Source organism: Clarias gariepinus, chromosome 3 (genome assembly GCF_024256425.1).
Source record: "Clarias gariepinus isolate MV-2021 ecotype Netherlands chromosome 3, CGAR_prim_01v2, whole genome shotgun sequence".
In the NCBI taxonomy this organism is placed as follows: domain Eukaryota; kingdom Metazoa; phylum Chordata; class Actinopteri; order Siluriformes; family Clariidae; genus Clarias; species Clarias gariepinus.
The window spans coordinates 20062502-20074685 of NC_071102.1; the positions used below are offsets into that span (position 1 = coordinate 20062502).

Genomic DNA, 12184 nt, shown 5'->3' on the forward strand with positions numbered 1-12184 from the left:
AGGGTACAGTCTGGATGTGGTGCCAGTCCATCGCAGGGCACAGAGACAAAATAAACACCCTGAACAGTATGCAACATCTCAATAACAGGATCAACATTTCAAATATAGCAGAGATAGGGACATAAAATTAATCAACATTTTACATTTGTACAGTAGGTGGATTTGCACCGTTCTTCAGGACTCTTAATGTGGTTCAGGTCTCTTCATAAAGTCCAAAAATATGCCACATTTCTACAATCTGCTACGATTGAATTACAAACCTTCCTAAACTGTTACGATTTTAACTCTTTAGATGAATTCCTTCACCTGCTTAAGAGCTGCTATGAGCAGCATTTCCACCCTCACAATCATGTGGGGACACATGTTTCATTCCTACCCAGGACACTGTAGCTAACTCCTCTCTCTCCACTGTTTCATTCCTACCCAGGACAGCGCTACTGTAGATAACTCCTCTCGCCGGGACTGTAATAGTTGGCTGCGTTTCAAATGACAGATGTAGTGCGGTAGAGCGATTTATTTCCACCAACAAATAGGGAGGATGAATTGATTTGAGAATCGGCCTCAGGCTGGTTGATGAATGAAAAACTCTGAAAGTGAATTATATTTTATGACGTCTATTATCAAAAACTTCTTAACAAATTGCAGCTGGTTTGAGAGAAATAGTAGCAGTTCTTGACAAGTCTTGGCCAGTCATAGCAAAATGTAAAGTGTCGTAAGTTCTCCATATGCAGGTCATTAAAAATCCGTGACGGTTCAGGATTAGATTAGCACAGGTCATAGCAGAGTCTAAAGAACATTGGAAGTGATTTGTGTAGTTACATTTTGTAGATAAGCCTGAGAGAAGACATGTGACATCACAGAGTCGAGTACCCAGAAACCGTCAGGAATTTCAATTCATCAAGCGCTCATGAACACTTCAGGAATGTGGGGAAGAGCCTTAACAGTATCCGCCTCTTCGAGAAGTTAAAAAACTTGGAACAATTACGATGAAGAAGCTGCAAGAGCTGGAGCAAAAAAAAAAAAAATTTTAGGAAAACAACTCAACAGTAAGGCAAATGTCCATGAATCAGTTGGAAGGATGGTCTACCAGTTGGATGTTGGTCCAGCACAGCTCGTACTTCAGTATTAAAACGAGCTCGACTGTAAAGCCAGGCAGTACGATATCATTATGTAAAATACATTCTCTTCTCTACACTCAAGACTGCAGCACTTACATCATTCATCTTCTCTTAATGCTATATGTGTTTTTTTTTCACTTCTTCTCCTACTTCTCCTACTTCTTTTTCTTCTTTCTCTTTCCCTCCACTACACCCTTGTCAATGCAGACAGATGGAATATCAGCAGGTTAAATTATCAGGGAGCAAATCATTTTAATCAGGCTTTGGACGTGTTCCATAATGAATTGCAGTGAAAGTCTTTGAAATGTCAGCTAGCACTTGAAGGCACCGGAGCAGACGGGCGCGCGCCATTCGGCCTCACGCAGGCGGCCGGCTTACTTAAGGAGCAGCCTGGGACCTGCCAGCAACCTGGTCGCCTGGCAACCGCCGCTAATTCCCTCAGCGAGAACAATGTGCGTCGGGCGACGCTGCAAAAATGAGAAAAAAAGAGAGAAAAAAATTGTGAACGGTTCTTTGTTGAAATAAGAAAACACAGTAGCACTGTGTGGATAATGGAAGAGTATATGTGTTTAAGTTATAACTTATGAGCCTCTGATCTCTTGCTCTTTTTTTCCTCTCCATCCATTTCTTTGTAATTGGCTTAATTTTTAAAAGGATAAACAAAAGCACTCATTATAAAAAAAAAAATAAAAAAAAAGGTGGCATTTTCTCTTTTTTAAGCAGTAATCACGGTTAATCAGTTAGGATCAGTAGACGTTCCGTCCGTAACCTGCGCTGTGTTAGTGTTGTTAAGGTCTGAGTGTGTGGACGTGGATGGGTTTATTTTCTCCTTCCACACCTTATAACTGTCATAGCAACAACTCGCAATGCAAATAGTCATGATATTAACTTTATGTACAGTGCTGTCGAAGTGTCCTGGTACCAAATACCTACATCTATGTCTGTATTTACTTCTCTTATACTACTGTACTTCAGATACAAGCCAAATGTTTGTACACCCGTGCATATACAGTGGACGGTTTATATTTAGTCATTTTATTATTGTCCACTGTTTTTGAGTACTAATAAAAACACTTTATAATGTAGTGCTCATTGAATTATGCAGTAAGGGGGAGCATAACAAATCAAGCTGAAATATGAATGAGAACAGTGTTTGATGAACCGATGAAGCTTTGCACATATTTGAACAAACTCCACAACCAAACTTCATGAGAAAACGTCCTGATGGAAATGTTTCTTGAAGTTAGTCATTTTTCATTTCTAATTTCCTCATTTGTTTTCGATGAAGAAGTGCTTGTTTAGGGAAGTGATTAAATATAAAAGTAAAACCGATTTATTTTATTTAAAAGTAGATTTTGTTATGGAGGCAGTGGTGGATCAGGTGACTGAGGCTCTGTAGTCGGGGGTTCGAGTCAAGACCCCACCATATACAGCATGCAGTAATTCACTGGAGAGGAAAAATACATGTTTATATAGAAATAAGTTAATACACCAAATATTGGCTTAATTCAAATGTTTTTTTTTTTTTTTGAAAAAAAAATATTGTTGATAGTTTTTTATTTTTTTTCATTTGGATGGTCTCTTTTTCTTTTATTGGAAAGCCTCTGTGCTGTACACGTCACTCTATTGAAGTTACTTTATTCCCCTGGGGTTGTTTGCATGGCTAGTTGTGGTCGCTTTCTAAAAATGTGATAGAAGGAAAGGAATATGAAAGAAAAAACCTTTTTACGCTTTTCAACATATATACAGTATCTTAAATCTGATATACATTTAAGCCAAAGTGCAACAGTCTGTCCCTTCCTTTTTTTCCTAGATAATAAAATTTTCTGCTTCAGAAATAAAAAAAAAAAGCACTGATTGAAATGCAGTGAGATAGCCAGTCGATAGTCAGGATTGAAACAGCAGCAGGAGCAGTAAAAGCCACGAATGCAGCCAAAGGCCGAGCACTTCAAACCGCAACTCATCAAAGAGAATAGCATGCAGTGTACTTTCTTGTGATGCAAAGTATAACAGCAACATCGCCTTCACATTTCTGAGGTATGATGTATCCAGCGAGCAGTCGCCCCCTCGACACAACAAAGTTTCAGGCATGCCTTTGTTGTGCCGTCACACTGACTGCACCCATGGCCATTCGAACCGTCTCCAGCGCTCCAGAGTCAGGAGCGTCACCGGCACAGTGGCTTCACAATCAAGAAGAAGGAGTAGCACAGACCTTTCTTTGTCGAAATGAGCAAACACTCCCCAGTTAGTGAACTTTTCACATGCCGTCATTTTGGTCAGTATCCCAATTTACCTGCTAGTGCATTCTGACTGACAGTCTAGCATTACCGTCGGATGGATCGGCAGACAGGCTGTCATTTTCATCTGAGGGGGAAAAAAACTCCTGTCTTTGCTGTCCAACTCGTAAACTTTTACCCAGAGACTCCCTCCCTTTTGAAAGGTTCTCTCACTGATTGTTGCTGTAATGCGTTTGGGGAATAATTGAAAGTCTTGCCTGGGTACAGGTGGTATGAGTGAGGGCTTGTTAGACGCCGCGCTACCCCTTAAGCCTGTACAGTTTTCAGCACGATTCCAATATATCTGGTTTTAAAGTGCACAATATGACATGCACGGCACAGTGGTGGCTGATTTTAGTCCCAAGCTCTAGCAGTGTCAGGATTATTTATTCAAAATCTCAGAGCTGCTGTGACACTCGTTTAAAAGCCGCCGACATGACGATGGCATTAGATGATGCGGAACTCAAAATGGCAAATGAAATGTTTGGTCAAGAACGCAATCCCTTAAAAATAATTCCTATACAGTAACATTACTGGCCTAAATGAATAATGAGTCTGATTTCCTAAACCATTTTCTCGAGGAATAACACAGAGGGCTTGTGTTTTTTTTTTGTTTGTTTATGACCCACAAGCCTGGATTAATGATGTAAGCAGGACATTTTATTTAATCGTGGGTTTAGCGTTACAGGATGGTTCTGATCTGACGTAGGGAAAGCACAGTTTGTTACAGAAATTAAACATTGGTAAGATCGTCTCAGTCGGTGTGACAAGCTGTAATCTTAAAAGACAGTTAGGCTCGCTCATGTAGACAGGAACAAGTGACTATTGGGGGGGAAAAGGAAACAGTTACTATCACTATCCCTGCGGTCGTTTTGAACCGCCCCTCTTGGCCTGCGTTTTATCAAGTTTCTTTTGACTACATGATTGCACTCGGTTCCCGTCGGGGCCCAGGACGGCAATCGCAGCGATCCGGTCTGTTCCGGAGTCAGAACCCAGGAGCCGATTTAAAGAGGAGGGCTTGTGAAATGAAGAGAGAGTAAAGGGAAAGTTGGATCCCGCGAGAGCGTAGGATTGTCATCTTCCCACCGCTGTGCTCGGCTCTGAGATGTTACGTCGCCCCCTCACAGCGTGGAGCTGAACATCACAACCATCGGAGAGAAGGAAGGGTGGCTGTTTCCGATGCATTCGTGGTCTGTTTATTCAGTTTTTACTCAGTGGAAAAAGAAACACACTTAAAAAAAGAAAAAGAAAGAAAATGTCGTCTTTGTGAAGATTGCTTGTACTCCCTCCTCGAGTGGAAGAAGCCAAAGAAACGACCTTTTGATGTGACTTGAAAGTTGTATATTGAAAAGTTGTATACTCATTCACTTCACTCAGTGGAGCGGTGTTTTAGGGAAAGCTTTTTTCACTCTCAGCTCGGTGGAAGAGGTTGCGATTTTACTGCAAGTTTTACCCTGTAACATTAATGCAGCGCTCGATGTCTAGAATAGTGAAAACCTCTTCAGATATATAAAAGCGTCCTCGCCTGGGTTGCGCCTGTCTTCCCTGTTGCGTTCCTCCTCTCGTATATTATTGATTGTTTAATTTAATATTAATACGGCCCTGTCACCGCCAACCTACCCACCTCTCCTCCGGAGTGACCCGTACGCAGCAGCTCTGAACGTTTTTGAAGTGGAAAGCTCAAGATAATGAGGATGGATGAGTTTCTGCTCTGACCCTATCCTAACTCCAGCTTGAAGTTTTCTTCTTGTTTTTTTTTTTTTTTTTTTTTTTTTTTGGAATGGCATGCTAATGAAAAATTGAAAAAAAAAAATAATAATAATAATAATAAACCCCCTTTTTTATTTTTGGTAAAGTAGCGTTCTTTTCTTGTGTATTTCTGGCTCTCTTTTAGGTGCGTAGCTTTAAATTCAGCATTGTTGACTGCTTTAGAATAAAGTTTATACATAATGAGTCGGTGTAGTCGGTGACACGGCGATGACTGACTGCACAGTCTGTGTCAGGAATCAATTCAGCCCATAGTTAGGATTTCATCTTTTACTGTGCAATTTTTAAACTGTTGTAGAAGATTACAATCATCAGATCTGTTGCATACAAAATAGCAGTGATCTCATCGCCTAAAAACAGCTCTCCTTCAACGCGAGTGCTGCATAAGCTAAAATATTTATTTGTAACCTCACAACCTTTGGTATAGTCCACCCATTTTAATTGATTCACATTATCTGACCTTGAGCATCTGAAGTCAGCCCACATATCTTTCTCGGAGTACATATGGATTATTCAGAATGTTTTGTATCCGTGTCATGAGAGGGGCATTCAGGGTTATCTAAGCTTGTACAACACCGGCCACAATTCACCAGATGAGGCCCGGCAGAACGCTGCTCCTAATGGAAATTACGACTTGCCTCCTAAATGCATCAGTGTGGTTTGGATCCGGACTGGGGTGGGAAACTCGGGACTGACTGCACTCACGCCATTGATTATCTGAGCTCCAGACCCCGCGCCCTACTGAACCGGGGTGTGCGGTTATACATCACAATGCTGGAGTGCACACTAGAGGAAGGGGAGGAGTCAGACGCGATGCTTCGGCTCTGAGTGGACGTCTGCTCCACTGTTGAGTACAGGTTGTCCATAATGCAAGAAAAAAAAAAATTATGGTTACTATGCTGACAAGATTATAGAGATGAGCCTTGAAGGTTTTTTTCAGTTAAGGTAAAAAGAGGGTTCGGTACAGAGAGATTGAAAACAGGATGATTATAGCAGAGACAGAGTGGTAGTTCTCATTCTGACCAAGCAGGTGAACATTAAGGTCAGGTCTTGAGATGGGGAGTCAGGTAGCTCTGAGCACCTGTGCGTGTGTGTGTGTGTGTGTGTGTATGGGTGGATTGAGTCGTCGCACACAGGAAGTCGTCCCGATCTGATTTCTTTCTCTTTGACCATTTAATGGTTTGACCTTAAGGCTAAATGGGAAGTCGAGGGCTGGCATCGCTCTGTATCTCCCTGTCTCTTGAGACACCTTTCTCACAGCTCTTACACCTGCTTGCCTCACAGACTCGTCCACACACACACACACACACACACACACACACACACAAAACAGCGCCTGTAAAAACAGCATTGTAGATTCCGACGGTTCTCCACCGTATTAAGACGTGTCTGTTTCCTTCTCCACCCCGCGCTTTGATCTGTGCTCCGGCGAGTGATGGAGAAAGCACGGGGAACATCTCATCTCGTGCTTCTGACACGTTTCCGGGTGGCGCAGCTCTCAGCACATCGCTGACTCTTATCTCTCCTCCCCAAGGTCCCGGAGTACTCTCTCCTCACTCAAAAACATGGCTGGCTTTCCCTGAGCCTAAAAGCATCATAAATCAAAATGTACCCGCAGACAAACCCACCCAGCTGGGTTCTTAGCAGAAACCAGTACACAATATGACTGGCTGACGTTTTAATTACTGTATCATACATCTCACACCAGTAAGCCTATTTTAAGAGTGTAATTTATGGCAGTGAATGAAAACAAATATTCTCAGAAGCAGCTTTCTGAAAGCAGGTACCCGCCATTGTTGATTAATGTAATATCTCTTGAGCGGTTCTCCGGTGCCCAGGAGAATTACGCCGCAGACCTCACAGCCATGCGCACATTTCAGAGTATTATAGAAGGACTTCATCATGCATTATTCCTGCGACCGGCTCTGCTCACGCTAATGAACTGCATACAAATAAAGTCTCCTGGAACATCAAGTAAACTCTATAAATGATACGCCTCTAGAGAGCGGGATGGAAAATGATTCGGAATGACTGTAATGCGTTTTTTCATTTTTTCTCCCAAAACAGTCAATGTTTATATTACAATAAAGGACCTGTCCGAGTAAATTCATCTCCACAGTCTTGAGTTGTCAAGGTGTCCAGGCGTCCTGCTCAGTTGGGAATGACGGGTGCGATACGAGGCTCACTGGAGAGGGGGGGATGGGGGAATTGTGGGGGGGGGGGGGTTTAATGGGCGAGGAGAACTTTTTAAAAGAGAACACCCGATGTTTTATTATTATTTGTATGTTTCATGTAACATTGGCTCCCAGGCTGCGTGTGTAATAGGTTGTGGGCTGATATCAAACAGACATGCAGCCCTCTGGGACGCAAAACAAGGCTAGCCATTATCTCTCCCACTGCACTTTTGTTTACTGAACCCCTGTCAGGGGCCATTTATCTGGAGAATTGTAATGGAAGCCAAACTATCTCGACTAATCATAAAATCACTTTATATGCCAAATGTATCGATTCCTTTTAAGCAATAGAAACCAGGTGAATGCTTTCCTTATGTGTGTGTGTGTGTGTGTGTGTGTGTGTATACTGTATATAAAAGGGAAAGCAGGTTATAGCCATGAATTTACGAGGCCATGATGCTTGCTGAGCCTTTTTCTTTCTTTTTTTTTAAATTTCTGTGCCTGTTTATTAATTGACATCGGCGAGGTAGAACACCGCGACCTTTTAATGCTGCTACCGCTGCTAATATCATGCGATGAGTGCGGCATGGACACCTGCGCGAGGTCAGCTAGGATCAGGCGGCAAAGCAATACATCCTCATCAGCATCCGCCTGTCTCCATCCTTAATTGGCCTCACTCTACCAGCTCAGCATACAGCTTTTGATGGATCTCTTTATGGTAATCTTCACTTAATCATAGAACATCAAGAAAAGCGTTTAGCAGACCTGCAGAAGGCTCTAATTACACAATCAGCGCTCCCTCAGAAGCACGGTCCCAGTGGCCCCTGGCAGCGCTGTTTTATTTTCATCGCCTCTAGCTGCAAATGTCTCATTGACTTGACTTTCTCTCGCAGAGATCCATCTCAAAAATGGGTAATGACCACGGTCTTTCTTCCAATGTGTAGACACGAACGAGCTACAGGTCCCCAGAGCTAATCACACATTTCAAGCGATTCGTGCTGCGCCTTGTGCCTCATCAGAGAGAGTTCTCTAAAGCCCCACTGATGTGTGATTGAGGATGCCATCAATTAATCAGGAAGGAAAAAGTGAAAGAAGGAAGATAACTGCACGAGTGAGGGCTAGAACAGAGAGAGAGAGAGACGTGTACTTTTCATCAGCCGAAACAAAAGCGAACTCCTTCCTTTCTATCTTGGTGGAGTCTTGTAGTAGCAAAAAGAAGAAGAGGAAGAAGAAAACCCTTGCAGTCTGTACCCCAAATGTAGTTAGAGATAATAATCTGACCTTGAAATTAAGTCCGAGAGCTGATACAGACCTGATGAACGTACAGTATGTCATCAGCTTTTAGGCGTAAAACTCCTTGCCAACGCTGTAGAAATCCACTTTAAGGTTCTGTCTACGTGGAGCACTTTGGAAGTGTGAACCGCAGGCCACATTCTGTAGGCTAACCTTAAGTCAGTTCGAGTAATACTTTCATCATCTTGCAAGTACTGTATATCGGGTACTGTATACCCGATCTCAAAGTCTACGCTCTTTGATTTTATCGCAGCTCTAAGGTCTGTTTCAGTATTTTCCCCCACGGTCGCTCCTGTCCGTGTTTCAGTGACCGTCTCGGAGCGTGGGAGTCTATCCAGTGGGTTTATACTGGCGAAGTGCACCATTCCTGCACTCAGTAATGACCCTTTCAGCTCATTGATTCTCTGCTTATGTCAGAATGAGGGATCAGATACATTGAGGCTGTGCAGGACCCATGAAATTCCTCCATGCTGGATGCCTCTAAGTAAAGCCTCACATCTATACTTTAATAGAGCTCAGGACACGCCAGCGGGCTGCTAATTGAAATACTATCAATATATAGCACATGTGAAATTTATTAGAGCAGCGACCTAATTGTCAGTAGTGGTTTAAGTGCGTGGCTCTATTTTTACCTCCATTTCTTTCCTGTCCACAGGGCCATAACCATGGATAACCAGCTGGTAGTGCTGGCCACGGCCGCAGCGGACGCCGGGAAGTACTACGTCCAGGCCGTCAACGAGAAGAACGGCGAGAACAAGACGAGCCCATCAATTCACCTGAATGTGGCAGGTAGGCAGAGAACCCGGGCGGTTTGTCGAATGCCTTCTACTCCTCTTGCAGCTCTAGAGAAATCTCCCACACTGCTATCGACCGCGAATGCCTTATTATCACCTCGGTTCTGTAGCCTCGTTTTTTACGCTTCTATTCCTGGTGAATTTCTAGGTTGTGTGTTTGAGAGCGTCACTCAGGGGTGAAAGACTGAGCCAGCAGAGGAATACAGATGGCGAAAGAGAGCGGATATCCAGAGATGACTAGATTATGCTAGGAGAATACGGTGGAGGAATTTACTCAGATATCCTCAGTGCCACTTTCCTACCCGTTACCTTGGCAAGCGAAACGGAGCAGAAGCGTCAAGCTCGATTCCTCACAATGACTCATACTTTCCCATTTCTCTAACACAGTTGAAGAAGGGAAAAAATAATAAATCAGTAATTATTTGATATTTTCATTCAGGTGCAGTTTCAAGTCTGATTTTATTGTCGAGGTTTTACAAAAAAATCTGAACCTAAAAAAGTTTGTGTTCAGCATAATAATACTGGTCCTGTCTCAAGAAGAAAGAAATTGGCATGGCGCAACCTCTGGGTCTCCGTTTCTCCTGTGTGCAGTCACACACACCTGAATGTCCATTCAGGGACCGGCTGACTGTATATACTGTATGTCTGTCATCCCATCCCATAGGGGTCAGAAATCCCACATGGGCCTAGAAGACATAGAAGTTTGCATCCACTCATCTCATACGTACATCCTGTACATACACTGGTCTTTATCTGTGTAATTTACATCTTATATCTTTAACAGAAGAAAATCCATGGACTTTGTTATACAAGATTTCATTTGTTCATTCTGAAATCAACACAGGGTCAAAAATACACATACAGTACACTTAATATCAGGATGAATGTAGCTTAGAACGCTTCATTTTCATGATTGTATTTGTTTGTTTTTGGCATTGAAAATGTTCACACATTGTTAATTGCGTTGAGGCTCCAAAAAGTTTTTATCTATTTCAACCATCTAACTGATGATTTGAGGTTCTGCTGAAGAATTCTGAAGTACGGTAACCCTCGTTTTCACTATTCTATCCGCTCTGTTTGGATACACTGTGTACTGACCTGTACAGTATATGGTTCAAATGACAATAAAAGTCTTGACTTAACTTGACTTGATTTATCTCGATGATCCATCCAATCCATGATTGGCTTTAAATGCTTCACCTTTACTTCACCAAACATACCTCTGATCAAGACTTTCCTCCATGTGGTCAGCTAAAATGTTACTCTAATTAAAGGGTGTTGATTTTGGAGCAAGAACTCGTCCGTAAAACTCTTTGACTGTAGATACTGGTGATGCTGGTGTTCCAGCTGCTTCCAGTTCACTGGAATATATTCAAGTTTATGATAATTGTAGTCAATTTTAATCATTATAATCAATTTTGTCTTATCTTGGTGACAGTTTGGATCTTATTTCAGACTCTGACAAAGTGGCTCCACCTTCCAATGACTTTCACTTATGTTCATTGTTTGAAGTAATTTTGGAATCTACAGCTGCCTTGTGTACAGCTGTCCATCTCCTACAGCTGTCCATCCTCGTTCTCAGACCTATACTGAGCTCCTTAGACTTTCCCCTGATACCGTGTGTTGGTCAATCCAATGAGCGATGTAGGTCGTCAGAATCATTGAGGAATTAAAGGACATTCAATTAATAATTATAATAATTAATTATAATAATGAAGTGTGCTGTATGTGTGTTGATCAGAAACCCAACCAGATATAAACCTGGTGCTCCATATTCTAGGTGTTTTATTCTATTAAAGAGATGCTGTAACTTGTGCAATTATTCCTCCCCAGAAAAAGACCAACTCAAAGAAATAATTGCAAGTCCAATATGTCCCTGATGTTTATGATCATCATGAGTGTACAGTAAACATCCAGCCACAATTGTGTCTTTCTTATGTCTTTCTCATGTAAAGTCGATTTCTGCAAAGTCAACTAATTTTATAACATTAATATTAATGTAGAATTCAGCTGAATTTCTATATAAAATATAATACTGTATACCTTTTTCGTACTGTTGAGAGAACACAAAGTAACCGTAGAAGAAAACACGGCTTGGGTGAATTATTACCTTATTTACCTTACAGTACTGACACCAAAGAAAACAGTACATACAGGTGTAACGTCTGTATTTTACATTCTAGCACTGCGGGAGACACAGCTGTACATTTACATTCTCTTATAGGCATTTTTTTAGGACCAGATCCATAATTGAAGTTTTTTTTACAATACGGGGGTGCTCTAGGATTTCAGGGGTCTGTATATTCATAATAATGTTCATGTTACTTGCTTATGTATGTACTGTACGGCCTATCGTTATTTTACAGCGAATATTCCCTACTGCCAAATTAAAAGTTATCCAGGTCACATTTACACGTCTATCACATCTATATTTTACAGAAGGTATATCATGGACATGAAGTGACACAATACTGTATTGTAAAACTGCACAACAGTTGTGCAGTCACGTACGGTTATTTGATAATGGAAGCAGGGTTTTATTGACTGCCCTTGGTCTGGGGTTACTTGGGGTCAAAGAGGGAAGTGAAATTTATATACACTTTGATCTTGTAGCGAGTAATAAAGAGTGAGCAGTACGACCATTTTCAGTTTTTGAACGTTGTGTAACATCCGCAGTGCATTAACTCTCCAGTGTTAACCCTCACCTCTGGTTTATTTACAAGACCAAACATCCCTCTTTCCATCCTCTCATGGCCAGACTG

At 41.9% G+C, this 12184-nt stretch overlaps 1 protein-coding gene across 2 annotated transcripts in view; it reads left to right on the forward strand.

Annotated features, from left to right (window-relative positions):
* sdk1a (sidekick cell adhesion molecule 1a) overlaps positions 1–12184 on the forward strand; it is a 259525-nt gene that overhangs the window by 138143 nt on the left and 109198 nt on the right. For both annotated transcript variants that reach the window (XM_053492399.1, XM_053492401.1), the window contains exon 5: positions 9284–9417. In XM_053492399.1, the coding sequence (XP_053348374.1) occupies positions 9284–9417 (134 nt within the window). The remainder of the gene's footprint in view (positions 1–9283; positions 9418–12184) is intronic.